General features: G+C 40.5%; 1 protein-coding gene across 4 annotated transcripts in view; it reads right to left on the reverse strand.

Moving 5' to 3' along the window:
- The window catches only part of LOC133611820 (latent-transforming growth factor beta-binding protein 2-like), a 285,634-nt gene that overhangs the window by 116,173 nt on the left and 143,442 nt on the right, over positions 1–26,019 (reverse strand). For all 4 annotated transcript variants that reach the window (XM_061968969.1, XM_061968971.1, XM_061968972.1 and 1 more), the window contains exons 6-8: positions 12,430–12,630; positions 5,730–5,992; positions 3,961–4,063 (exon numbers count right to left, since the gene is read on the reverse strand). In XM_061968969.1, the coding sequence (XP_061824953.1) occupies positions 3,961–4,063; positions 5,730–5,992; positions 12,430–12,630 (567 nt within the window). The remainder of the gene's footprint in view (positions 1–3,960; positions 4,064–5,729; positions 5,993–12,429; positions 12,631–26,019) is intronic.

A 26,019-nucleotide genomic window follows, 5' to 3' on the forward strand; every position in this document is an offset into this window, starting at 1 on the left:
GGAGGTTGGATGCAGAGGATTTGCAGCCCGTTCCTTGGTCAGAGCCTTCAGCAGTTTGGGCATCGATGGAGAGAGAAAAAAGAGAGCCATCCGCAGTACCACCGAAGAGGCGGAAAGGGCCTCGAGATGGTTGTGGCTCAAAAGAGGAGATCCTTGGAGTCATGGTAGCTAGTGAGCCGTCTGGACACAAGCCGGGGGATTTGATCACCCCCGGTTGGGTCGCTTGGAGGAGGGCGTATGACCTGTTGAGAGACCCGAAACGCCCGGTGAATCCAAGAGGTCACTGAGGATGTGTCCAGACTAAGCATCAGTAGATGTATGTACACAGTATATATATATATATATATATATATATATATATATACAAACCCCGTTTTCATATGAGTTGGGAAATTGTGTTAGATGTAAATATAAACGCAATACAATGATTTGCAAATCATTGTCAACCCATATTCAGTTGAATATGCTACAAAGACAATATATTTGATGTTCAAACTGATAAACATTTTTTTTTTTGCAAATAATCATTAACTTTACAATTTGATGCCAGCAACACGTGACAAAGAAGTTGGGAAAGGTGGCAATAAATACTGATAAAGTTGAGGAATGCTCATCAAACACTTATTTGGAACATCCCACAGGTGTGCAGGCTAATTGGGAACAGGTGGGTGCCATGATTGGGTATAAAAACAGCTTCCCAATAAATGCTCAGTCTTTCACAAGAAAAGATGGGGCGAGGTACACCCCTTTGTCCACAACTGCATGAGCAAATAGTCAAACAGTTTAAGAACAACGTTTCTCAAAGTGCAATTGCAAGAAATTTAGGGGTTTCAACATCTATGGTCCATAATATCATCAAAAGGTTCAGAGAATCTGGAGAAATCACTCTACGTAAGCGGCATGGCCGGAAACCAACATTGAATGACCGTGACCTTCGATCCCTCAGACGGTATCAAAAACCGACATCAATCTCTAAATTTGACACAGTGCTAGTATGCCTAATCAATAATCACTAAACTCAGTAAAAAAAAGTATCAGCATAGGACTTCTGCGCTCACGTAACTGCGGACAGAGTCTCATTATTGGCCAATAAAAAAAAATCCACTGATAAACGCAGAATATCAGGGACATTTACATAAATGTAAGTATAATGTTGTCACTGTGAGCAGAAGGAACATTTGTTTGGGGAAAATGTGTCCAGGACCGTTCATTCATCCCGACACACTCACCCGCACTGTCTTGAACTAAACAATGTTGAGACGGCCCCTTGAAACAGCTACTAAACTATGAAGCTAAAGCTAGCAAGAACAATCCATACACACACAAAACATCTCATCTGCCTGCGTTGTTGTGAATGACATCATCAAAGTAACATCAAAGTACAAACACAGCAGTTGCAGGTGGGTGCCATGATTGGGTATAAAAACAGCTTCCCAATAAATGCTGTCTTTCACAAGAAAAGATGGGGCGAGGTACACCCCTTTGTCCACAACTGCGTGAGCAAATAGTCAAACAGTTTAAGAACAACGTATCTCAAAGTGCAATTGCAAGAAATTTAGGGATTTCAACATCTACGGTCCATAATATCATCAAAAGGTTCAGAGAATCTGGAGAAATCACTCCACGAAAGCGGCATGGCCGGAAACCAACATTGAATGACCGTGACCTTCGATCCCTCAGACGGCACTGTAACAAAAATCGACATCAATCACTAAAGGATATCACCACATGGGCTCAGGAACACTTCAGAAAACTACTGTCACTAAAAACAGTTTGTCGCTACATCTGTAAGTGCAAGTTGAAGCTCTACTATGCAAAGCGAAAGCCATTTATCAACAACATCCAGAAACGCCGCCGGCTTCTCTGGGCTCGAGATCATCTAAGATGGACTCATGCAAAGTGGACAAGTGTTCTGTGGTCTGACGAGTCCACATTTCAAATTGTTTTTGGAAATATTCGACATCGTGTCATCCGGACCAAAGGGGAAGCGAACCATTTAGACTGTTATCGACGCAAAGTTCAAAAGCCAGCATCTGTGATGGTATGGGGGTGCATTAGTGCCCAAGGCATGGGTAACTTACACATCTGTGAAGGCACCTTTAATGCTGAAAAGTACATACAGGTTTTGGAACAACATATGCTGCCATCTAAGTGCCGTCTTTTTCATGGACGCCCCTGCTTATTTCAGCAAAACAATGCCAAGCCACATTCAGCACGTGTTACAACAGCGTTGCTTCGTAAAAAAAAGAGTACAGGTACTTTCCTGGCCTGCCTGCAGTCCAGACCTGTCTCCCATCGAAAATGTGTGGCGCATTATGAAGCGTAAAATACGACAGCGGAGGCCCCGGACTGTTGAACGACTGAAGATCTACATAAAACAAGAATGGGAAAGAATTCCACTTTCAAAGCTTCAACATTTAGTTTTCTCAGTTCCGAATCGTTTATTGAGTGTTGTTATAAAGGAAAGGCCATGTAACACAGTGGTGAACATGCCCTTTCCCAACTACTTTGGCACGTGTTGCAGCCATGAAATTCTAAGTTAATTATTATTTGCATAACAAAAATAAAGTTTATGAGTTTGAACATCAAATATCTTGTCTTTGTATTGCATTCAATTGAATATGGGTTGAAAAGGATTTGCAAATCATTGTATTCCGTTTATATTTACATCTAACACAATTTCCCAACTCATATGGAAACGGGGTTTGTATATACTGTACATATACATAGATATATACATACACATACATACACACATACACACATATATATATATATATATTCCCTTTTTCAAAGAACACTTAAAACATGTGTAAGTTGTACTAGTGAAAGAAATTCTTAAAATATCGTAGAAAAGGATAAAAGCACAACACACAATACAAACACTCACAATATGACTGATATAAATTAAAAAATATTATGACAGACCACCAAATTAATGTAATTTTGCAGCCTTTTTGCAGAGTAAAAGATTGTACAGGAAAATAAATAATGTGGGATCTGTAATATTAACTATGAACGATAAAACACTGAATATTAAAAACATATGGTCTGCTCTCCTCTTTATTTCCTCTTTAGATGACCATCCCGAGATCGATCTTTTACAATAAAGCAAAATGCAACAAATATGCAACAAACACTGAAAAATTAATGCAAAGGACAACATTTTTTATAATTTCATAATAATCAGTATAATAAACCCCTTTTCTGCAAAACAGAACTTTGTTGTAGAAATCTGCTAATTTTCTGTGAATGGTTGGTTACTATCAGCTATACTGCAGTACCATCTAGACTTCTGAAAGTTTCCCAAGTACTTATTACTTGTGTTTTTTCAAGATATCTTGGTGGCTAGCTTAGCCATTACCCGTAGTATGCCTGTCTGTGTATGTATGTTCTAACTCGGTGTGTAACATGTTGAACCTTGTCCTCCAGTAATAATGATACTTGTAAGAAATGTACAGTAGTTAACTGTATTTGTTGCAATGGACAATTATTAATTTAGGGGAAAGGTTCCACAATGTGTATAGATATACACGTAGCGGCTAACCGCCTTTGTCAGCTGGGGGACCAAAAATAAATACAATGTCAGCCAGTGGAGGTCAGTTTTTGTGATCAGTATTGAAACACATTAATTGGCATTGGCTGATTACATACTTTGTCACAGAAATCGGCCAATACTGATCGATATCTATCGATCGGCCCATCTCTAATTTACACAATAATGGCTGTGTATTGAACTTTTTTGTATTTGAAGTTTTTTCACTTGAGAAGATAGTATAACATTTGTCCACTCTAATCTCTTCAAGTACGATGGCTGGCAACTCACTGGCAAACAAACAAATCCACAGTACCTCTCAGGTTTCTCACAATTGAACACAATGATAGAAATAGAGTAAAGCCAGAATAATTAATATGCCTTGAATAAATATTCAACATTGGAAAACAGGTCAGCAAGTTTACCTGGTTTAATTGGACACGTGTGGCACTTGTTGAGACCCCAGGAAGCTCCCACACTTCCACAGCAATCATCCTGTTTGGTTAGGCCTGGCAAAGGCTTGCCACACTGTAAAAACACACATCTGTGATAAATCTAAGAAACACGTTTGGCTGCAAAACTGTACATATAGTTGCATGACCAGTTATCTGCACGGACAGAAATAACTACATGACATTAGGAATTTGGAGGAATGTAACATAAACTTTCATGAACAGCTCTGACCCTCCTGGCATGTGGAACAGGAACATTTGGCTAATTAGGAGAAATTCCTTGCAGAACTGAGTGGGTTTTGGCCAGTAGAAATTTACAAAAGGGAAAAACCGAAGACATTCTTTTGCAAAATGGGTAAACTGGCAAGAGAGTGATGACAACTGTGGAAAATAGAAGCTATATTCTAATGCACACTCCATGCTCCATTGAATAATGCTGAAGGAACAACTCCATTGTGGACAACTTTGGAAAATGTTATCATGACAGTATAGTATGGAATCATACAGGACTAAACCCCTGAAATAATTTAGTGCCTTGCCGTGAGGCCGTGAAAAAAATTACAACGACCAAGCCCATAATAACAAAACATGTATAATCTTAAAATAGATCTATTTTTTGTTGCTGCATTAAGTACATTTAGTCACTATAATGATAGTAGTGAATTGCACATTAATAGTGAAACATTTAAATAATAATACATTTTTTTTAACAATTTGTAAGTTTAACTTGTAACAAATGAGGACATAATTGAAATCAACAAATGCACCTCACATTTGTCTTTCCAATATAAACTTAAAAGTAAAAGTTAACATAAGTTAACTACTATAATGTAAAATCAATATGAAAGTCATCATTTCAACAAATAAAGAGAGAAGCTTGTAAGATGGCGGGTAGCTTGATAGCTAGTGGCCATTGTTAACAACATCCCAGGCTGGCACATCACTGAATTATGGGACAATGCAGGTCAGGGTCTTTAATTGGCATTTTTAAGTTACACAAATACATTACTATAAATTATCAAACCTTATACATACGATATATACTTCTAATTCTTACTTTTTACACAAGTTCCATCTATAATCGGCCATTAGTCAACAAGTGTAGAAGTAGTGTGTTGTGACCCAACATAGCCTTCTGTCATTTAGGCTGTCTGCTGAATGACCACGGGTTTGTACAAAAAGTTGTCTGATACAGTTCCCCAATATTGCATTCCAATAATTGTGTTCCTTGTGAAAAGGTTGGCATTATGAATTACGCTAAAATATAGAATATTTGGGTAGAATATCACATTTTCTCCCTTTGAAATGTAGAGGTATCACTAAACCCAAGTAACCCACACAAATACAGTACGTATGCTTTTCTTGTTGTTATTTTTTAACCATTTACTGTGCATTACCTTTGCAAAAAATCCAACTCAATTAGTTGCCCTGATCTCACAAAAGATAATTAATGTGCATTACGTGCCCAACTAATTAGAGCCACAATATAACAAACTAAACCACCTAAACTGGAATGTATGCACAGCATCTGTCCACTGAATGCATCCTAAATCAAAACATTCCCAGGTTGACCAGTGTAGTCAGGCTTCAGAAAACCTAAAGATGACAATCACCATAACCAGAAGCCAACTTAGACTGAAAAAATTATGGGAAAATAAACTGTTGGTATAATACAATTCAGGTTTTAAAACCTTCTTCAGACCACAAAGAACAAAATGGAGATGAATGACTTAACATGATACCTGTCCATCAACCGTCTCCTGGAAGCATCTTCCCACTTGTCCATTCTGACGGTTGTGAGATCTGGCGTGGTTGTTGTGTCGGCTGCTGTGCTCGACAGCCGGCTCGTGGCCATTGCCAGGCTGAGAGCGCTGCTGGACAGAGTGAACTCCCTCTGTGGTGGGCAACCTCTGACCTGGTTGGACACGAGCCACTTGGTGGATGTGGACTTCGGCCTCTGGAGGGTGCTGGATGTGGACTTTTACCAAAGAAGGGTGGAGCGACACTGGAAGAAATATTACTTTTCTGGATTATCATGCAGAGAAAAATACATGCCAAAATGGCAAGGCATATTTAAAATAGAGTACACTACTTGGATGCAAGCAGGAGAGGTGCTGTTGATTCAGTCTCAACTACAGGTAAAAGCCAGTAAATTAGAATATTTTGAAAAACTTGATTTATTTCAGTAATTGCATTCAAAAGGTGTAACTTGTACATTATATTTATTCATTGCACACAGACTGATGCATTCAAATGTTTATTTCATTTAATTTTGATGATGTGAAGTGGCAACAAATGAAAATCCAAAATTCCGTGTGTCACAAAATTAGAATATTACTTAAGGCTAATACAAAAAAGGGATTTTTAGAAATGTTGGCCAACTGAAAAGTATGAAAATGAAAAATATGAGCATGTACAATACTCAATACTTGGTTAGAGCTCCTTTTTCCTCAATTACTGCGTTAATGCGGCGTGGCATGGAGTCGATGAGTTTCTGGCACTGCTCAGGTGTTATGAGAGCCCAGGTTGCTCTGATAGTGGCCTTCAACTCTTCTGCGTTTTTGGGTCTGGCATTCTGCATCTTCCTTTTCACAATACCCCACAGATTTTCTATGGGGCTAAGGTCAGGGGAGTTGGCGGGCCAATTTAGAACAGAAATACCATGGTCCGTAAACCAGGCACAGGTAGATTTTGCGCTGTGTGCAGGCGCCAAGTCCTGTTGGAACTTGAAATCTCCATCTCCATAGAGCAGGTCAGCAGCAGGAAGCATGAAGTGCTCTAAAACTTGCTGGTAGACGGCTGCGTTGACCCTGGATCTCAGGAAACAGAGTGGACTGACACCAGCAGATGACATGGCACCCCAAACCATCACCCAACCATGCAAATTTTGCATTTCCTTTGGAAATCGAGGTCCCAGAGTCTGGAGGAAGACAGGAGAGGCACAGGATCCACGTTGCCTGAAGTCTAGTGTAAAGTTTCCACCATCAGTGATGGTTTGGGGTGCCATGTCATCTGCTGGTGTCGGTCCACTCTGTTTCCTGAGATCCAGGGTCAACGCAGCCGTCTACCAGCAAGTTTTAGAGCACTTCATGCTTCCTGCTGCTGACCTGCTCTATGGAGATGGAGATTTCAAGTTCCAACAGGACTTGGCGCCTGCACACAGCGCAAAATCTACCCGTGCCTGGTTTACGGACCATGGTATTTCTGTTCTAAATTGGCCCGCCAACTCCCCTGACCTTAGCCCCATAGAAAATCTGTGGGGTATTGTGAAAAGGAAGATGCAGAATGCCAGACCCAAAAACGCAGAAGAGTTGAAGGCCACTATCAGAGCAACCTGGGCTCTCATAACACCTGAGCAGTGCCAGAAACTCATCGACTCCATGCCACGCCGCATTAACGCAGTAATTGAGGCAAAAGGAGCTCCAACCAAGTATTGAGTATTGTACATGCTCATATTTTTCATTTTCATACTTTTCAGTTGGCCAACATTTCTAAAAATCCCTTTTTTGTATTAGCCTTAAGTAATTTTCATTTGTTGCCACTTCAAATCATCAAAATTAAATGAAATAAACATTTGAATGCATCAGTCTGTGTGCAATGAATAAATATAATGTACAAGTTACACCTTTTGAATGCAATTACTGAAATAAATCAAGTTTTTCAAAATATTCTAATTTACTGGCTTTTACCTGTAGTTTGTGGTCTAAAAAAGCGGAATCTGACTTAAATCACTGCTGAATGGATAGATTGATGAATGGTCGACAGAGGTAAGAAAAATGAAAAATGCCATATGATCCTGTAGTTTTAAGCTGTTGGAACAGTTCAAAACGCAAAAAGGATAAAGGTTTCTGCAGAGCTCCTCGAGAGGTAATTAAAAGAGAAATTATATATGAAAGGTTTTACAAAAAATGACAAGAAAAAACTCACAGACTTCAGTCCAAGGGAGCAGATATAGTCGAAGAACAAAATATTATTTTCATGTTTACTATTTCCCATTTAAGTATTATATTGATATATGTATTTTGTTTGTTTCGGAGTTCTTAAAAATAATTTTTGCTACAAGTGTTTCGTAAACCACCAACTCGCCAAGTCCATTTTTTAAATTTTTTTTTGCACACAATACAAAACATACATACATGTATGTATATATGTGTACATGTATGTACACATGTATATATCTTTACATATATGTATATATATATGTCATTACATGTATGTATATATATATACTACTACTCAGTGGCCTAGTGGTTAGAGTGTCCGCCCTGAGATCGGTAGGTTGTGAGTTCAAACCCCGGCCGAGTCATACCAAAGACTATAAAAATGGGACCCATTACGTCCCTGCTTGGCACTCAGCATCAAGGGTTGGAATTGGGGGTTAAATCACCAAAAATGATTCCCGGGCGCAGCACCGCTGCTGCCCACTGCTCCCCTCACCTCCCAGGGGGTGATCAAGGGGATGGGTCAAATGCAGAGGACAAATTTCACCACACCTAGTGTGTGTGTGACAATCATCGGGACTTTAACTTATATATATATATATATATATATATATATATATATATATATATACATAAATATATATATACCGTATTTTTCGGAGTATAAGTCGCACCGGAGTATAAGTCGCACCTGCCGAAAATGCATAACAAAGAAGGAAAAAAACATATATAAGTCGCACTGGAGCCCGGCCAAACTATGAAAAAAACTGCGACTTATAGTCCAAAAAATACGGTATACATGTATGTATGTATATGTATGTGTACATATATACATGTATGTATATATATATACATACATATACATAGCTTCAAGCACACCTGTGAAGTGAAAATCATTTCAGCTCATCAAGAGAATGCCAAGAGTGTGCAAAAAAGTAATCAGAGCAAAGGGTGGCTATTTTGTAGAAACTTGAATACAAAACATGTTTTCAGTTATTTCACCATTTTTTGTTAAGTACATAACTCCACATGTGCTAATTCATAGTGTTGATACCTTCAGTGACAATCTACAATGTAAATAAAAGAAAGTGCATTGAATGAGGTGTGTCCAAACTTTTGGCCTGTACTGTGTGTATATATATATATATACATATATATATATATATATATATATATACATACACACACACACACACACACACACACACACACACACACACACACACACACACACACACACACACACACACACACACACAGGTAAAAGCCAGTAAATTAGAATATTTTGAAAAACTTGATTTATTTCAGTAATTGCATTCAAAAGGTGTAACTTGTACATTATATTTATTCATTGCACACAGACTGATGCATTCAAATGTTTATTTCATTTAATTTTGATGATTTGAAGTGGCAACAAATGAAAATCCAAAATTCCGTGTGTCACAAAATTAGAATATTACTTAAGGCTAATACAAAAAAGGGATTTTTAGAAATGTTGGCCAACTGAAAAGTATGAAAATGAAAAATATGAGCATGTACAATACTCAATACTTGGTTGGAGCTCCTTTTTGCCTCAATTACTGCGTTAATGCGGCGTGGCATGGAGTCGATGAGTTTCTGGCACTGCTCAGGTGTTATGAGAGCCCAGGTTGCTCTGATAGTGGCCTTCAACTCTTCTGCGTTTTTGGGTCTGGCATTCTGCATCTTCCTTTTCACAATACCCCACAGATTTTCTATGGGGCTAAGGTCAGGGGAGTTGGCGGGCCAATTTAGAACAGAAATACCATGGTCCGTAAACCAGGCACAGGTAGATTTTGCGCTGTGTGCAGGCGCCAAGTCCTGTTGGAACTTGAAATCTCCATCTCCATAGAGCAGGTCAGCAGCAGGAAGCATGAAGTGCTCTAAAACTTGCTGGTAGACGGCTGCGTTGACCCTGGATCTCAGGAAACAGAGTGGACCGACACCAGCAGATGACATGGCACCCCAAACCATCACTGATGGTGGAAACTTTACACTAGACTTCAGGCAACGTGGATCCTGTGCCTCTCCTGTCTTCCTCCAGACTCTGGGACCTCGATTTCCAAAAGAAATGCAAAATTTGCATGGTTGGGTGATGGTTTGGGGTGCCATGTCATCTGCTGGTGTCGGTCCACTCTGTTTCCTGAGATCCACATCTTATTTTTGTCAAGGTGATCCAAAGTAATATTTTGATAGTGACACATCTCATCTGTGCATCTCCTCAGGGTAGTCTAGTAATTTATGCACAGATGAGATGTGTCAATATCAAAATATTACTTTGAATCCCTGTTTGGCAGGCAATAATACATTGATTTAATTAATACATCCAAACACTTTATTATTATTTATAATGTGCTTGAACAAAGAACAGTTAATATTAGAGATGTCCGATAATGGCTTTTTTGCCGATATCCGATATTCCAATATTGTCCAACTCTTAATTATCGATTTCGATATCAACCGATACCGATATATACAGTCGTGGAATTAACACATTATTATGCCTAATTTTGTTGTGATGCCCCGCTGGATGCATTAAACAATGTAACTTTACCATGAATTGATTAACGTGGACCCCGACTTCAACAAGTTGAAAAACTTATTCGGGTGTTACCATTTAGTGGTCAATTGTACGGAATATGTACTGTACAATCTACTAATACAAGTTTCAATCAATCAATCAAAAACAAGGTTTTCCAAAATAAGAGAACAACTTCAACTCCATTTATGGGAAAAAGTGCCAACATGGCACTGCCATATTTATTATTGAAGTGTATTATTTTTTTTAACATGCCTCAAAACAGCTTGGAATTTGGGACATGCTCTCCCTGAGATAATCCTGATACCCACTACAACTATGGGAAATACCATACTTTGACTTCTAACCCTAACCTTCACAAAGTGCATTATTACAGTGGCAGAGGGGTTAGTGCATCTGCCTCACAATACGAAGGTCCTGAGTAGTCCTGAGTTCAATCCCGGGCTCAGGATCTTTCTGTGCATGTTCTCGCCGTGACTGCGTGGGTTCCCTCCGGGTACTCCGGCTTCCTCCCACCTCCAAAGACATGCACCTGGGGATAAGTTGATTGGCAACACTAAATTGGCCCTAGTGTGTGAATGTGAGTGTGAATGTTGTCTGTCTATCTGTGTTGGCCCTGTGATGAGGTGGCGACTTGTCCAGGGTGTACACCGCCTTCTGCCCGATTATAGCTGAGATAGGCTCCAGTGACCCTCCCGCGACCCCAAAAGGGACAAGCGGTAGAAAATGGATGGATGGATGCCTCAAAACAACAGCTACAAAAACAATGAAGGCACACAGCTTCAGTCCAGAGTATACTAGAGCATACTTTTCTCAGTGGGATGCCGACTGAAGGGACGTTTATATCTTTTAGCACAAGATTTGTGTTTCCCATTGAAATGAAGAATTCATCATAATCCTCAGTCAGGTAAAATTAAAAAAAAGGTATGAGAAAACAAGCATATTGTTGTGTTTTCCTACCAATTTTGTGTAAGTCGAATGTCAACGTTGACCAACTTCTCAGTTAATGACCACAACCTTCTACTTTACAAGTGAAAGGCATAGTTTATAATCCAGCAAAAACTTATACGAACTCAGAGGCATCGGTGATCAAGGCACTGTGTTACTAAAAATAGTTGCTCGACGTTAGCTCTTACAATAACAATGTTGGTAATACTTGGTTAATATGCAGGTCACAGCATGTTAATGGAGGATTAGTGGCGGTTTTTCGTTGTTTTTTAGGGGGATTCATAAACGGAATAGATTAATCTATTAGATGCATTGTTATTATCGAGTTTTAGGCAAAACAAAACAGAACTACAATGAAACGATTAATTGATGACTAATTTTCACATTGCAAATTGCCCATCCCACCGCAAAGTAAAATGATTTGCATTGTTAATCCTTGGCAAGGAAACAACAAAACACAAACCCAACACTATAAAAGGATCATCAGCTTTAAATCAATCTTTAAAGAGCAAAAACAGATTGAAGGAGATGTTGCAATGTGTCGAAAGAGCTCTTTTATTCTTCTCACTTGAGAGGAACCATCTATCTTCAGGGAATGCCAGGGCTTTTCCCCAAAATCCACTACTGTGAATCAAAGCGTGACAGTAGAAAAGGTATCTACCTTATCAAGAGCACACAACATGAAATGTTTCTCATACTCTTAAAAAGTATTCTGACCGAAAAGGATCATTTTTGTGTTATGATACATCACCTTACGTGGGACTTGCATCATTCAATTTGTATCAACTGTGAATAAATTCAAAACGGATGTTGGAACATGCTTTTACAACTTCCAGAAGCTTCTACTTCAAAGAAATGAAACAGTGACACCAAAGAAGACAGCTTTGAATTGATGCGGTGATGAAAACAAAGGGAATCAGCAAATGGAACTTCCGCACACGTCAAGCCAATAATTCAAGGACGACAGATGCAGAGGCTGCAGAAGTGTCCACTTACATTGTTGATTGGACAGCGGGAGAGTGTACGTGGTGTGTGAGGGAGATTTTGGAGCAGAATTCCTGGACTCCTTGTGGGTGGTGGGCTTGGCATGAGGCTGAGCTGGCAAGTGGCAAAACTTCCCGGTTGAGTTTGTTGGACACCAGCATTGGTCCCTGCCAATGCAACGGCCTCCATTATGACAGGGGATCTGACAAAAGACTGCAGACGACAGGAAAAGGGAGTAAAGAGGGGGAAAAGTAATACGTACAGAGAAACAGATTAATCAACAATACTGTATGTATTCCCTGCTCAAGAACCATTAGTGAACCAACATTGAGGATTGCTTTGATTCATTATTTCTTCACTTAGGTCACTAAATTTTCATTTAACATTTTAGGCGGATTTTTGTGCAGTGGTCATAAAATAAATCAACAAATGAGCTCAATAGAGTTATTTATGTTTTTATTTTATTTAGTATGTATTTATTTTATTATGGTATTAGATAGATCAGTGGTTCTTAACCTGGGTTCGGTGAGTCGGGCTCAGGGGTTCGGCGGAGGTCAAAACACACCCGACTCATCGTGTATATAAAAACTTCTCCCTATCGGCGTATTACGGATACGGCAACAGCAGAAGTCAGACTGATTTACAGATGTGTAATTTGTTGTGAGTTTATGCACAGTGTTTTTTGTTGTTTGAACAAGGTGATGTTCATGCACAGTTCATTTTGTGCACCAGTAAAAAAACATGGTAACACTTTAGTATGGGGAACATATTCACCATTAATTAGTTGCTTATTAACATGCAAATTAGTAACATATTGGCTCTTCACTAGTCATTATTAAGTACTTATTAATACCTTAATCGGCATGGCCTTATTATAACCCTAACCCTCTAACCCTGGCCCTAACCCTCTAACCCTAACCCGGACCCTAACCCTAACCAAATAACTCTAAATTAAGTCTTTGTTACTTAGAATATGTTCCCCATACTAAAGTGTTACCAAAAACTATAATAACTTTGTCTTGAATTTAAAAAAAAGGAGGGTTGGTGAATGCGCATATGAAACTGGTGGGGTTTGGTACCTCCAACAAGGTTAAGAACCACTGAGATAGATAGATAGATAGATAGATAGATAGATAGATAGGTCAGGGGCATGCTAAGTTAAGTAAAAAAAATACAACATAATATACAGTAAACACAAGTCCTGTTTCATTGTGCAATAGAGGTCAGTGTGCAAAAGGGAAACAATAGTGCAATTGGCAATATGGCAATAAGTTGTTTGTTTAATTGCTTTCCCTGGAAGGTGTTGAAAAGCCAAATGGTGTGGGGGAGGAAAGACCGGCTCAGTCTGTCAATATGTAGGACAGTGAGTGCAATCTGTCACTGAAACTGCTTTTTTGTGTGGAGATGGTGCTGTGCAGTGGATGATGTGGATTGTTTACAATGGACCAGAGCCTATTTCACGTCCTCCTTTCTTTCACCGTTTTCATGCTATCCAGTTCAGTACCAGTGACAGAGCCTGCCTTCCTCGCCACTTTATCAATACATGTGGCGTCCTTATTAAGGCTGCTCCTGTCATGAACCTGCATGGCTGCAGTGAAACAGATGGTAAGGAAAATAAGCGCTCAGAGGAGACATGCAGGAAATGGAAACCAAATATGAACGCTGGCAGAAAATAAACACAAAACAAGGAAACACAAACAGAAGTGAGGTGACAGATCGTCACAGCTGCCCCAGCACACTACTCCGTAGAGGAGGGCGCTCACTACCACAGACTGCTAAAAGATCTGTAGCAGCTTCTTGGAGATGTTGAAGGACGCCAGCCTTCTGAGAAAAGTACAAACGGCTCTGCCTTTTCTTGCACAGAGTACGTATTGTATTGGCAGTCCAGTCCAGTTTGTCATCCATTTGCACTCCCAGGTATTTGTAGGTGTGCACCATCTCCACACCGTTGCCTTTAATGTGAACTGGTTGTGGGTGTGTCCTGGTTCTCCTAAAGACCACTATCATTTCCCTAGTCTTGGTGATGTTGAGGATCATGGATGACTTTCCTGTACTATTTCTCTTGTCCCCCTCAATACATCCAACAAAATCAGTGTCATCTGCAAACATCTGTACATGACAGAGCTCTGAGTTGTACTGAAAGTCGGACGTGTACAGGGTAAACAGGACAGGAGAGAGCACAGTCCCCTGTCGTGCTCCAGTGCTGCTGGTCACAGTGTCGGACCTGCAATTCCCCAGTTGCACGTACTGAAGTCTGCTCGTCAGGTAGTCAGTGATCCATGTCACCAGGCATGATCCCACTACCATCTTTGACAGTAGGATCATGCCTGGTGACATGGATCACAGACTACCTGAAGAGCAGACCTCAGTACTAGTAATAAACTTGGTTCAGTAAAATTATTTTTAAAGGGAAACTATGACAATTTTAATCCACATTTAAAACCCTTCCTTGTGGTCTAGATAATATGTTTTGGATGTGCTTTGGTCACAGTCACATTTATAAGGATTTTTTTAGTCTGTCTGCAAGATGTTTATTTGTGAAAGATTTCCCAGAATGCACGCCCCACCCTCTTCAAAGGTATCCAAATGTATCTTTTGAATATACGCACTGTTTAAATGTATATCTCGAAGTCATCGCCGCTATTTTCTTTCTAGACACGGTTGAAATTAACTTCATAAACATTATATAGATTCACTCTGTCACTTCATTAGGTACACCTGCGCACGCAGATCGATTAAACGCTGCATTAAAAACAGCAGCTTTTGCACAATGGTGTTATTATGCACATGCAAAGATTAGATGACAATAATACTGTATCCTACTTTTTGTGTGTTTCCTCACACCTTGAATCATCAAATGGCAATCTTTTTTTATTGATTGATTTATTTAAGTTGTTGTTCAAAAGTGGGGGAAAAGTCTGACTGTCACCTCCTTGTGGTGCACCCTGGGTAATGCTAACCACAGCGTAAAGCAAGAACAGGCCAAACAAACCGATAATGATTACCCAAGAAAAATGCAAAAAGTCTCAAAACAGACCAACTGACTTTTACTGACAGGCCAACTGGCCTACAGGAATCCGAGTGGGATTCACATTCATAAATGGACAGTTTTACAAAAAAGGTCACATATTAATATCAGACATATTTCCATTACTTCATACTCTATCAATTTTGCAACTCAAATAAATTAGTAAAATAAAGAGGTTCAATACAAATGTCGATGTTACATTTAACATTTCAACTAATTTCATGATAAATGAGGATTTGTATTATTTGTTTCATGGACTTTACATTGATTCAAAGTTGGCAGCAAAATAAATTGTTTATATTCCGTTATCCATCCATCCATCCATTTTCTACATCTTGTCCTTTATTTCAGATCATATTTTACATGTTAAATATCAAAAGGATGGACTAATAAATTCCTTTAAATTGTAAATATATGTCTAATTGACTACACATTTAATTTGGGACAACAATTAACACATGTTTAATATGACTGTTTGACATTATACATCGCATTTTAAGTATTTACTGGGTAGTCGGAACAACCTATTCACATGTTGATTACTTAACTCTTTATATTCTCTTACTTTTATCACAAAAAAATATCCATAAAGTGTTGAGTGGAATTTAAACTTATTGTGCAGTGTTTTTCAAACACTGTGTACCGTGAGATAATGTTTGGTGTGCCGTGGGAAATTATGCAATTTCTCCTAATTGGTCCAAAAAATATTGTTTGCAAACCAATAAATATAATCCGCAAATAATGTGCCGTTGTTGAGTGTGTGCTGTCTAGAGATCAACAGAGTAACCATGTAATACTCTTCCATGTTAGTAGGTGGTATAGCAGGTAGCTCATTGGTTTGTAAGCTTACTTTGAGAGAATGAATGATGCATGGATGGTTATGGTTTGAAGTCATATCGAACAATTGTGTCAGGTTGTGGAAGACTCTTTCTTCCGGGTGGGTTTTCGGGGCCATTTAGGAAGGACATATTGGGTCGAGACTTTGTTTATTATTTCAACAAATCAAAGTATTTTGTGCTTTTCAGCACTTGCCTCGCTCTGCTCGCTCTCCGGTCCGCTCCTCAGCCTTCCGTGTCTTCGCCTCCCTCTGGCTCTCTGGCGCGCTCGCTTCGCATGCGCCTCTCGTTGGGTCCGTCTCCGGCTTCTCTCTCTGTCTCTCGTTGCATCCGTCTCAGGCTCTCCACTTCCTTCTCCTTCTCCCCCGTCGTTCTCGGCCGCTGTTCTTTTAACTGCCGCGAGGGGATTAGCTGATTGTGACCAGGTGCGCGATCCCCGCACCTGGTCACAATTGCCGCGTTGGCGCGCCCCGTCTCACCGCTTGCTCGCCGTCCCCGCCTCCTCGCCGCCATCTTTGAGCGGGCTTCGGCGCAGCACGCCTCGCCGTCGGTCCTCCGGCCCCGCCTCCCCATACAGGTATTTGATGAGAACGACTTTATATTGTGGGGCAGCACAGTGGGAGAGGGGTTAGTGCGTCTGCCTCACAATACGATCGGGTCCTGAGTAGTCGTGAGTTCAATCCCTGCCTCGGGATCTTTCTGTGTGGAGTTTGCATGTTCTCTCCGTGACTGCTTGGGTTCCCTCCGGGTACTCCGGCTTCCTCCCACCTCCAAAGACATGCACCTGGGGATAGGTTGATTGGCAACACTAAATTGGCCCTATTGTGGGAATGTGAGTGTGAATGTGTTGGCCCTGCGATGAGGTGGCGACTTGTCCAGGGTGTACCCCGCCTTCCGCCCGATTGTAGCTGAGATAGGCTCCAGCGCCCCCCGCGGCACCAAAGGGAATAAGCGGTAGAAAATGGATGGATGGATGGACTTTATATTGTCAATATAGCCTATTAAGTTTTGTTTTAAACATTTTCTGCTGATGGTGCGCCCCTGGATTTTTTCGATTTTTTGGCTCAAAAAACGGTTGGAAAACACTGCTATAGTGAATGCAATGAGAGGAGAAAAACAAAGACAATATGCTAAATATACACAGAGGTTTTCTTTTTGCCGGTCGCCGCAACACAGTGGGTCAATTTAGAAAAAATATGCACTAACAAAAAATTAATTATCCACTTTACATTCAAAATAAAATACTCCGTGTTCAAGGCATATCGTATTTTACACTTTGAAACGTACTAAAGAGCGGGGAAGGACCTGAAGTCAACTTGTCATAGGTTTTTAGACATCATTTCACCTCATTGACCCAAATTGATAAGGACTTGCTAATTCTGGAGGTCCAAAATCAAAAAATCATATCCCTGGCAGCTGTATGGGGGCCTGTGTCAAATACCAGCTGATACAAGAGCTAGGGGAGCAGAGAAGTGGTTAGCGGGAGTTGGATGAGGTCTACGCACATGTACAACGCTCGTCAGGGATGATGCTACTGTTGTGTTGTTGCTTTCTACCAATACAAAAATAAAGTTGTCAATGTCGTTTACACAAGTCAAGTCCAGTCAGTGCTCTCACAGACGCTCGCCTGTGGGTACTGATGAACGGCAAAGCTTGAGACGTTCAGTGGTTGTCATGATCTGGCAGCTCTGCTGCTGCCTATCTTCTTATTGTTGCAGTGCCTGGTTTCTGGGTCACGGGGCAAGTTACAGGATCGAGTGTATTTGCTTCTGTTCCTTTGGAAGGACAGAATAAACTGTTCGTGGTTTGCTTTACTCCAATTCTCCTTATCACGTGATTACGCGTGGATTGTAAAAGTCCATGCTATTTCGCTGGACGGCGAAGCGGCAATAGTGTGCGTCAAACGGCGGTGGCACTAGTGGACAGTGAGAGTTCTGCTTCTATATGTTCTCTCTTGGAGCATGAAGAATGTGCCAGCACTGCTCACTACATACTGAGCCTACGCTCAACTAGAAATTTGGCCTAATATCTCCCTAATCAAAACATAAAAAACTGAAAAACAATATATAATTATGACAAAGACGAAGGATGACCAAGTAGTGTCAGTATTGAATCGCAATTAGGCCGCCAGTTTCACAATATTGTCCGAGTTTTATTACGAGATGAAAGAGGATGCTCGTGATGGAGACATGCTGCTCTGTGTGTCTTTAAAGAGGCGGTAACACTTTTAACTGGCTGTAAACAGCAAGCTGGGTCTTAGTGGCATGCAAATAATGAGCTCCGTGTCACAAGGTATTAACAGCAAGCCAGGAGGAGGAGCAGAGAAAGGGATGGAAGAAGTGCAAGAGACAACAACACAAGGGAAATTCAGTAAAATATATCTAATATGTCCATACTCCAGGGTCCAAAAAAATCTTGGTCCACATCAAAGTTGTTAGTATGCACTTTCAAGCTGCCAAGTGATTGCAAAGCAACAGATAGTGAGATATCTGCTAACTGAACAAAGAACAAACTACCAAAGTGTTTCCGAATAGGCTCAATAACAACAATGGCTAACACGTTAAGCCACGTATGTGCTATAAATGAGATACAATGGAATTTCTAAAGTATAAAGACACAACATATCGCAGGGCAGGACTGTCACTCACATCATGGATGGAGCCTTTCGCTTTGAAGTATCTTTTCAACATATTTAACAGTCAGTCAGTAAATGTGTCAGTAAGTGGAAAAATAAAGTCATCTACTACTATTAGTAAACCAGCCCCTTACATAAATGATAAAGGTTGCAGATGCACATCCTGTATTTACTTTTATGACATTTTGAATTGACATACATGTGTACTGTTAATGTTAAAAATATCAATAAATTGACAAAACAAATGAACTTTATTTTGACAATAACTACCAACACATAGTGTTGCCAAAAAGCCACGTCATCAAATAGTAATCTTTTGTCATGCATGAACTGCAAAGATGTGTGCGAACATTTTGTTTGACATTGGAATTGTATGACCTGAAGGGGTATTTAGCTAGTGTATATTTGAGTTAACAAAACAACAAACGCAAATTTGTGTTGAAAATAGAAAATATATCCTCATTCTAGTGTTCTAAGAAGTCTCAGTTTCAATGATGCATAGTATAAAACAATTTTCAATAAACAGAAAGAGAGGTCAGTGCTTGTGTGAAATAGGCTAATAATGTTGCTCTTCAGGAGTAGGTAATGTCCTCGTCTGATTAGACATGCTCGCTATAGTGTCAGCTCAAGGGGGCTATTAAATTCTTTCAATGTGGGATGCAGGTCTGCACTAGTCTGCGTCAGACCAGTCCCACCCTTGGCTAGCACCTATTCATAGACCTACGGTAGACTGCACACGGTGCCTATATGTCTGTCTATTTAAAAAAGGAAACAACCACAAAAGCACTTGATCACATTCCTCACCTCAGAGACAGACATCTATCCGATGTAATGCATTAACGTGCAGTAAGTGTTGTACGTAGCAAGGGATTTTGTTATAATTATGCATCCAAGTTTTACTGGAAGCATAACAAAAGCATGACATAAATATTTGAGGCCCTCTTGACATTCCTTGATGAACACGCAGACCCAAGCAATAACCAACCTCTGTGGAAGATCACTTACCTTTAATACAGATTTAACAAACATAATTGAGTCAGGTCACTATTATTGAGTGACTGCTCGCTGACTGCTCGCTGTTGCTGTTGCGAAAAAGCTAAGTATCGTTCTATCTGTGTGCTTCTAATTGTTTTACAGCTTTCTTTACTACTTCCCAAACATACTTAGTAGTCTTATTTAACTTGCAAATCACATTATCTCTGTCTCACCACCCCTCTCTCAGCTAGCTAGCTGCTAAGCTAATGAAGCTAGCACGGAGAAAGGCGGCGTCGGTCTGAAGAAATCTGCTCCCCGCACATCGCGACCACTTCCCCAAAGCCAGCAAGAACTTGACTCGTTGAAAGAAATACTGTGAGTATGGCTCCCTGCTCTTCGTGCACCGTTCTCATGGATAGGTTGGCTCTGCTAGAGGGCCGTGTCCGCCAGTTAGAGCAGAGTCATTTCGTAGCTTTAGACGTTGCGGACACATCTGCTAGCGTTAGCGAGCTAACTAGCCCAGCTTATAGCAGCCCTAAGCGGTCTATAAGCAACGGTGAACCGGTTGAGACGCATAATAGATAGCCCTTTAGCTAGTCCTACACCCCAGTCTACCGGGCACCACACTTTAGTCATAGGGGACTCCATCAACCGAAACATAAAGCTTAGCAAACCAGCCACAATTAAGTGTATTCCCGGGGCCAGAGCACCTGACATTGAAGCTAATCTTAGGAAGCTAACTCCCAACAGGCCTAGTAAACACGTACGACGGACTAATCGCACCACTAGTTATGTAAACATAGTTGTACACGTTGGCTCCAATGACACTAGGATGAGACAGTCAGAGATTACAAAGAGGGCTAGGACTTGTAATCTCGCTAGAAAGATGTCCAGGCATCAAGTACTTGTCTCTGGCCCCCTGCCTGCGAGAGGCACATAGCAGATTAGTCTCGCTTAACAAGTTGGCTAGTTTTTGTAGACAACAGGGACTAACATTTATTGATAATTGGCCCTCTTTCTGGGGCAAACCGGGCCTGCTGATGAGGGACGGCCTTCACCCTAACCAGGAAGACACCATCATCCTGTCGAGGAACATAGATTATTGTTTGAGTCACACTTGACTAACTACACTAGAGCAAGCCCAGTCACAGGCAATTAAATAAATGATAAATGGGTTATACCTTAAAGGTACTCAAAGCTTTTCTACCTTCAAGGTACTCAAAGCTCTTTTGACAGTATTTCCACATTTACCCATTCACACACACATTCTCACACTGATGGCGGGAGCTGCCATGCAAGGCGCTAACCAGCAGCCATCAGGAGCAAGGGGTGAAGTGTCTTGCCCAAGGACACAACGGACGTGACTAGGATGGTAAAAGGTGGGGATTGAACCCCAGTAATCAGCAACCCTCCGATTGCTGGCACGGCCACTCTACCAACTTCGCCACGCCGTCCCTTACAGTGTCTGTTAGTCCGGGTGAGGAGTCAGTTAAGCTAGAACTAGCCAGCACCAGGCTGGAAAATCCCTGCACACATAGCATTTCTCCTAGCATAATACACAACTCACATAATGTTTTTTCTGCAGTGACTGTGCCAGAGGTGGACATGCATTCTACTGGGGTGGCAAATTATGATGCGTTCAGTGTATCGCAGCACCAAGCAACAACCTGAAGATTCTCGTCATATCAATTCCTAGATTTGGTCGAAATTATTTAAAGCGCACTATGCAAAATAAACGCAACATTATTAATATTACTACTACGGATAACCTTAAAAAAAATTCCTCAAAACAGCCCACTACCTATAATATGGGCTTTTAAACATAAGATCATTGTCTCCCAAAACGTTATGAGTTAATGAGGTCATTAGAGACAACAATCTTAAAGTCATTGGTCTCAGCGAAACCTGGCTCAAACCAGACATTTTTTTGCGCTGAACGAGGCATCTCCTCCTAACTATACGAATGCGCATATTGCCCGTCCCCTTAAAAGGGGTGGGAGGGTCACACTAATATACAATGAAAACCTTAACCTTACCCCTAACCTAAGTAATAAATATAAATAATTTGAGGTGCTTACTATGAGGTCTGTCGCACTGCTGCCTCTCTACCTAGCTGTTATCTACCGCCACCCTGGGCCCTAGTCGGACTTTATCAATCAATTCTCAGAGTTCGTCGCTGATCTAGTGACGCACGACGACAATATAATTATAATGGGGGACTTTAATATTCATATGAATAACCCATCAGACCCTCCGTGCGTCACGCTCCAGACTATAATTGATAGCTGTGGTCTTACACAAATACAAACCCCGTTTCCATATGAGTTGGGAAATTGTGTTAGATGTAAATATAAACGGAATACAATGATTTGCAAATCATTTTCAACCCATGTTCAGTTGAATATGCTACAAAGACAACATATTTGACGTTCAAACTGATAAACATTTTTTTTTGCAAATAATCATTAACTTTAGAATTTGATGCCAGCAACACATGACAAAGAAGTTGGGAAAGGTGGCAATAAATACTGATAAAGTTGAGGAATGTTCATCAAACACTTATTTGGAACATCCCACAGGTGTGCAGGCTAATTGGGAACAGGTGGGTGCCATGATTGGGTATAAAAGTAGATTCCATGAAATGCTCAGTCATTCACAAACAAGGATGGAGCGAGGGTCACCACTTTGTCAACAAATGTGTGAGCAAATTGTTGAACAGTTCAAGAAAAACCTTTTGTCAACCAGCTATTGCAAGGAATTTAGGGATTTCACCATCTACGCTCCATAATATCATCAAAGGGTTCAGAGAATCTGGAGAAATCACTGCACGTAAGCGATGATATTACGGACTTTAGATCCCTCAGGCGATACTGCATCAAAAACGACATCAGTGTGTAAAGGATATCACCACATGGGCTCAGGAACACTTCAGAAACCCACTGTCAGTAACTACAGTTGGTCGCTACATCTGTAAGTGCAAGTTAAAACTCTCCTATGCAAGGCGAAAACCGTTTATCAACAACACCCAAAAACGCCGTCTGCTTCGCTGGGACTGAGTTCATCTAAGATGGACTGATACAAAGTGGAAAAGTGTTCTGTGGTCTGACGAGTCCACATTTCAAATTGTTTTTGGAAACTGTGGGCGTCGTGTCCTCAGGACCAAAGAGGAAAAGAACCATCCGGATTGTTATAGGCGCAAAGTGCAAAAGCCAGCATCTGTGATGGTATGGGGGTGTATCAGTGCCCAAGACATGGGTAACTTACAAATCTGTGAAGGCACCATTAATGCTGAAAGGTACATACAGGTTTTGGAGCAACATATGTTGCCATCCAAGCAACGTTACCATGGACGCCCCTGCTTATTTCAGCAAGACAATGGCAAGCCACGTGTTACATCAACGTGGCTTCATAGTAAAAGAGTGCGGGTACTAGACTGGCCTGCCTGTAGTCCAGACCTGTCTCCCATTGAAAATGTGTGGCGCATTATGAAGCCTAAAATACCACAACGGAGACCCCCGGACTGTTGAACAACTTAAGCTGTACATCAAGCAAGAATGGGAAAGAATTCCACCTGAGAAGCTTAAAAAATGTGTCTCCTCGGTTCCCAAATGTTTACTGAGTGTTGTTAAAAGGAAAGGTCATGTAACACAGTGGTGAACATGCCCTTTCCCAACTTCCTTGTCACGTGTTGCAGCCATGAAATTCTAAGTTAATTGTTATTTGCAAAAAAAAAAAAAAGTTTGAGTTTGAACATCAAATATGTTGTCTTTGTAGCATATTCAATTGAATATGGGTTGAAAATGATTTGCAAATCATTGTATTCCATTTATATTTACATCGAACACAATTTCCCAACTCATATGGAAACGGGGTTTGTAATAAATGAACCCACGCATTGCAACGGTAATGCGATAGAAATAGTGCTTGTCAGGGGTGTCACCACCTCCAAAGTTATGATACTCCCGTATACTAAAGTAATGTCCGATCATTACCTTATAAAATTCGAAGTTCTGACTCATTGTCAACAAGCTAATAATAATAACTGCTTTAGCAGCCGCTACATTAATGCTGCCACAACAATGACTCTTGCTGGCCTACTGCCCTCGGTAATGGCACCATTCCCAAATTATGTGGGCTCTATTGACAACCTCACTAACAACTTTAACGACGCCCTGCGCGAAACCATTGATAGTATAGCACCGCTAAAGCTAAAAAAGGCTCCTAAAAGGAGTACCCCATGGTTTACAGAAGAAACTAGAGCTCATAAATTATCACGTAGAAAGCTGGAACGCAAATGGCGCGCGACTAAACTTGAGGTTTTACATCAAGCATGGAGTGATAGTTTAATAATTTATAAACGCATGCTTACCTTAGCTAAAGCTAAATACTGCTCAAATCTCATCCGCCTCAACAAAAACGATCCTAAATATTTGTTCAGTACAGTAGCATCGCTAACCCAACAAGGGACTCCTCCCAGTAGCTCCACCCACTCAGCAGATGACTTTATGAATTTCTTTAATAAGAAAATTTAACTCAAGAAAGGAGATTAAAGACAACGCATCCCAGCTACAACTGGGCTTTATTAACACAGATATGAATGTATATACGATGGATATTGCCCTCCAAAACAGTCTCTCTTTTTGATTAAATAACATTAGAGGAACTCCTACGGCGTGTAAATGGGATAAAACAAACAACATGTTTACTTGACCAACTTCCTGGGAAACTTATCAAGGAACTGTTTGTAATGTTAGGACCATCAGTGCTAAATATTATAAACTTATCACTTTCCTCCGGCACTGTTCCCCTAGCATTCAAAAAATTGGTTATTCATCGTCTGCTCAAAAGACCTAACCTCGATCCTGACCTCATGGTAAACTACTGGTCGGTGTCCCACCTTCCGTTTATTTTGAAAATCCTCAAAAAAATTGTTGCACAGCATCACTTAGCGTCTAACAATCTCTGTGAACCCTTTCAATCCGGTTTCAGGGCAAATCACTCTACGGAGACAGCCCTCGCAAAAATGACTAATGATCTATTGCTAACGATGGATGCTGATGCGTCATCCATGTTGCTGCTTCTTGATCTTTCGATACCGTCGATCATAATATTTTATTAGAGTGTATCAAAACACGTATTGGTATGTCAGACTTAGCTTTGTCTTGGTTTAACTCCAATCTTACTGACAGGATGCAGTGCGTCTCCCATAACAATGTGACCTCGGAATATGTTAAGGTAACGTGTGGATTTCCCCAGGGTTCGGTTCTTGGCCCTGCACTCTTCAGCATCTACATGCTGCCGCTGGGTGACATCATACGCAAATACGGTGTTAGGTTTCACCCACATCTGTGCTCCCCTCCAAGGTTTCTCATTGTTATCCCATTCGGTTGAGTTTTTTCTTGCACTGATGTGGGATCTGAGCTGAGGATGTCGTTGTGTCTTGTGCAGCCCTTTGAGACACTTGTGATTTAGGGCTGTATAAGTAAACATTGATTGATTGATTATTTCTACTAAGATGGTACTGCTATATGGACAAGATAAACAATTACTGGAAAGACTACAACCTTAGGGAAGTGTACCAGACAAGCAGACAGCACAGTTGTGAAAAAAGTAGTGGTTCTTCTATGTAGGCAGTCATTGAAACAGGTGGCTAGGAACTTGACTTATGCTTACTGTACTCAAATATATGTCTTGATAATGTACTGTATGTGTAGGCCTCAAGGGATAACTCCTAAGATGTGACCTACGTATGGCGCTATATGGGTACATACTGTATCAGTACAGTACAGAATAGAAATGTGTGATCACTTTTTGAAACTGTTTGAACTGCTACCCTCGGGCAGGAGATACAGGACAATAAAATGCCGAACAAACCGATTTAAGAACACTTTTTACCCGAGAGCAATAGTGTCGCTGAACACAAGACAATAATGACTGTGCATGTGAGCTGTGTGCTTGGTATTTTTATGTATTTTATGTATTTTTATCCATTTATCTATGTTCTTATGTTTTTATGTGTTATTATGAATTTGCACTAAATTAGTTTTTGCATACAATTTCGTTGTACAATGTACAATGACAATAAAGATATATTATATTCTATTCTATTCTACTTCAGCAACAGAGGC

This window comes from Nerophis lumbriciformis, linkage group LG08 (genome assembly GCF_033978685.3).
Source record: "Nerophis lumbriciformis linkage group LG08, RoL_Nlum_v2.1, whole genome shotgun sequence".
Taxonomy (NCBI): Eukaryota; Metazoa; Chordata; class Actinopteri; order Syngnathiformes; family Syngnathidae; genus Nerophis; species Nerophis lumbriciformis.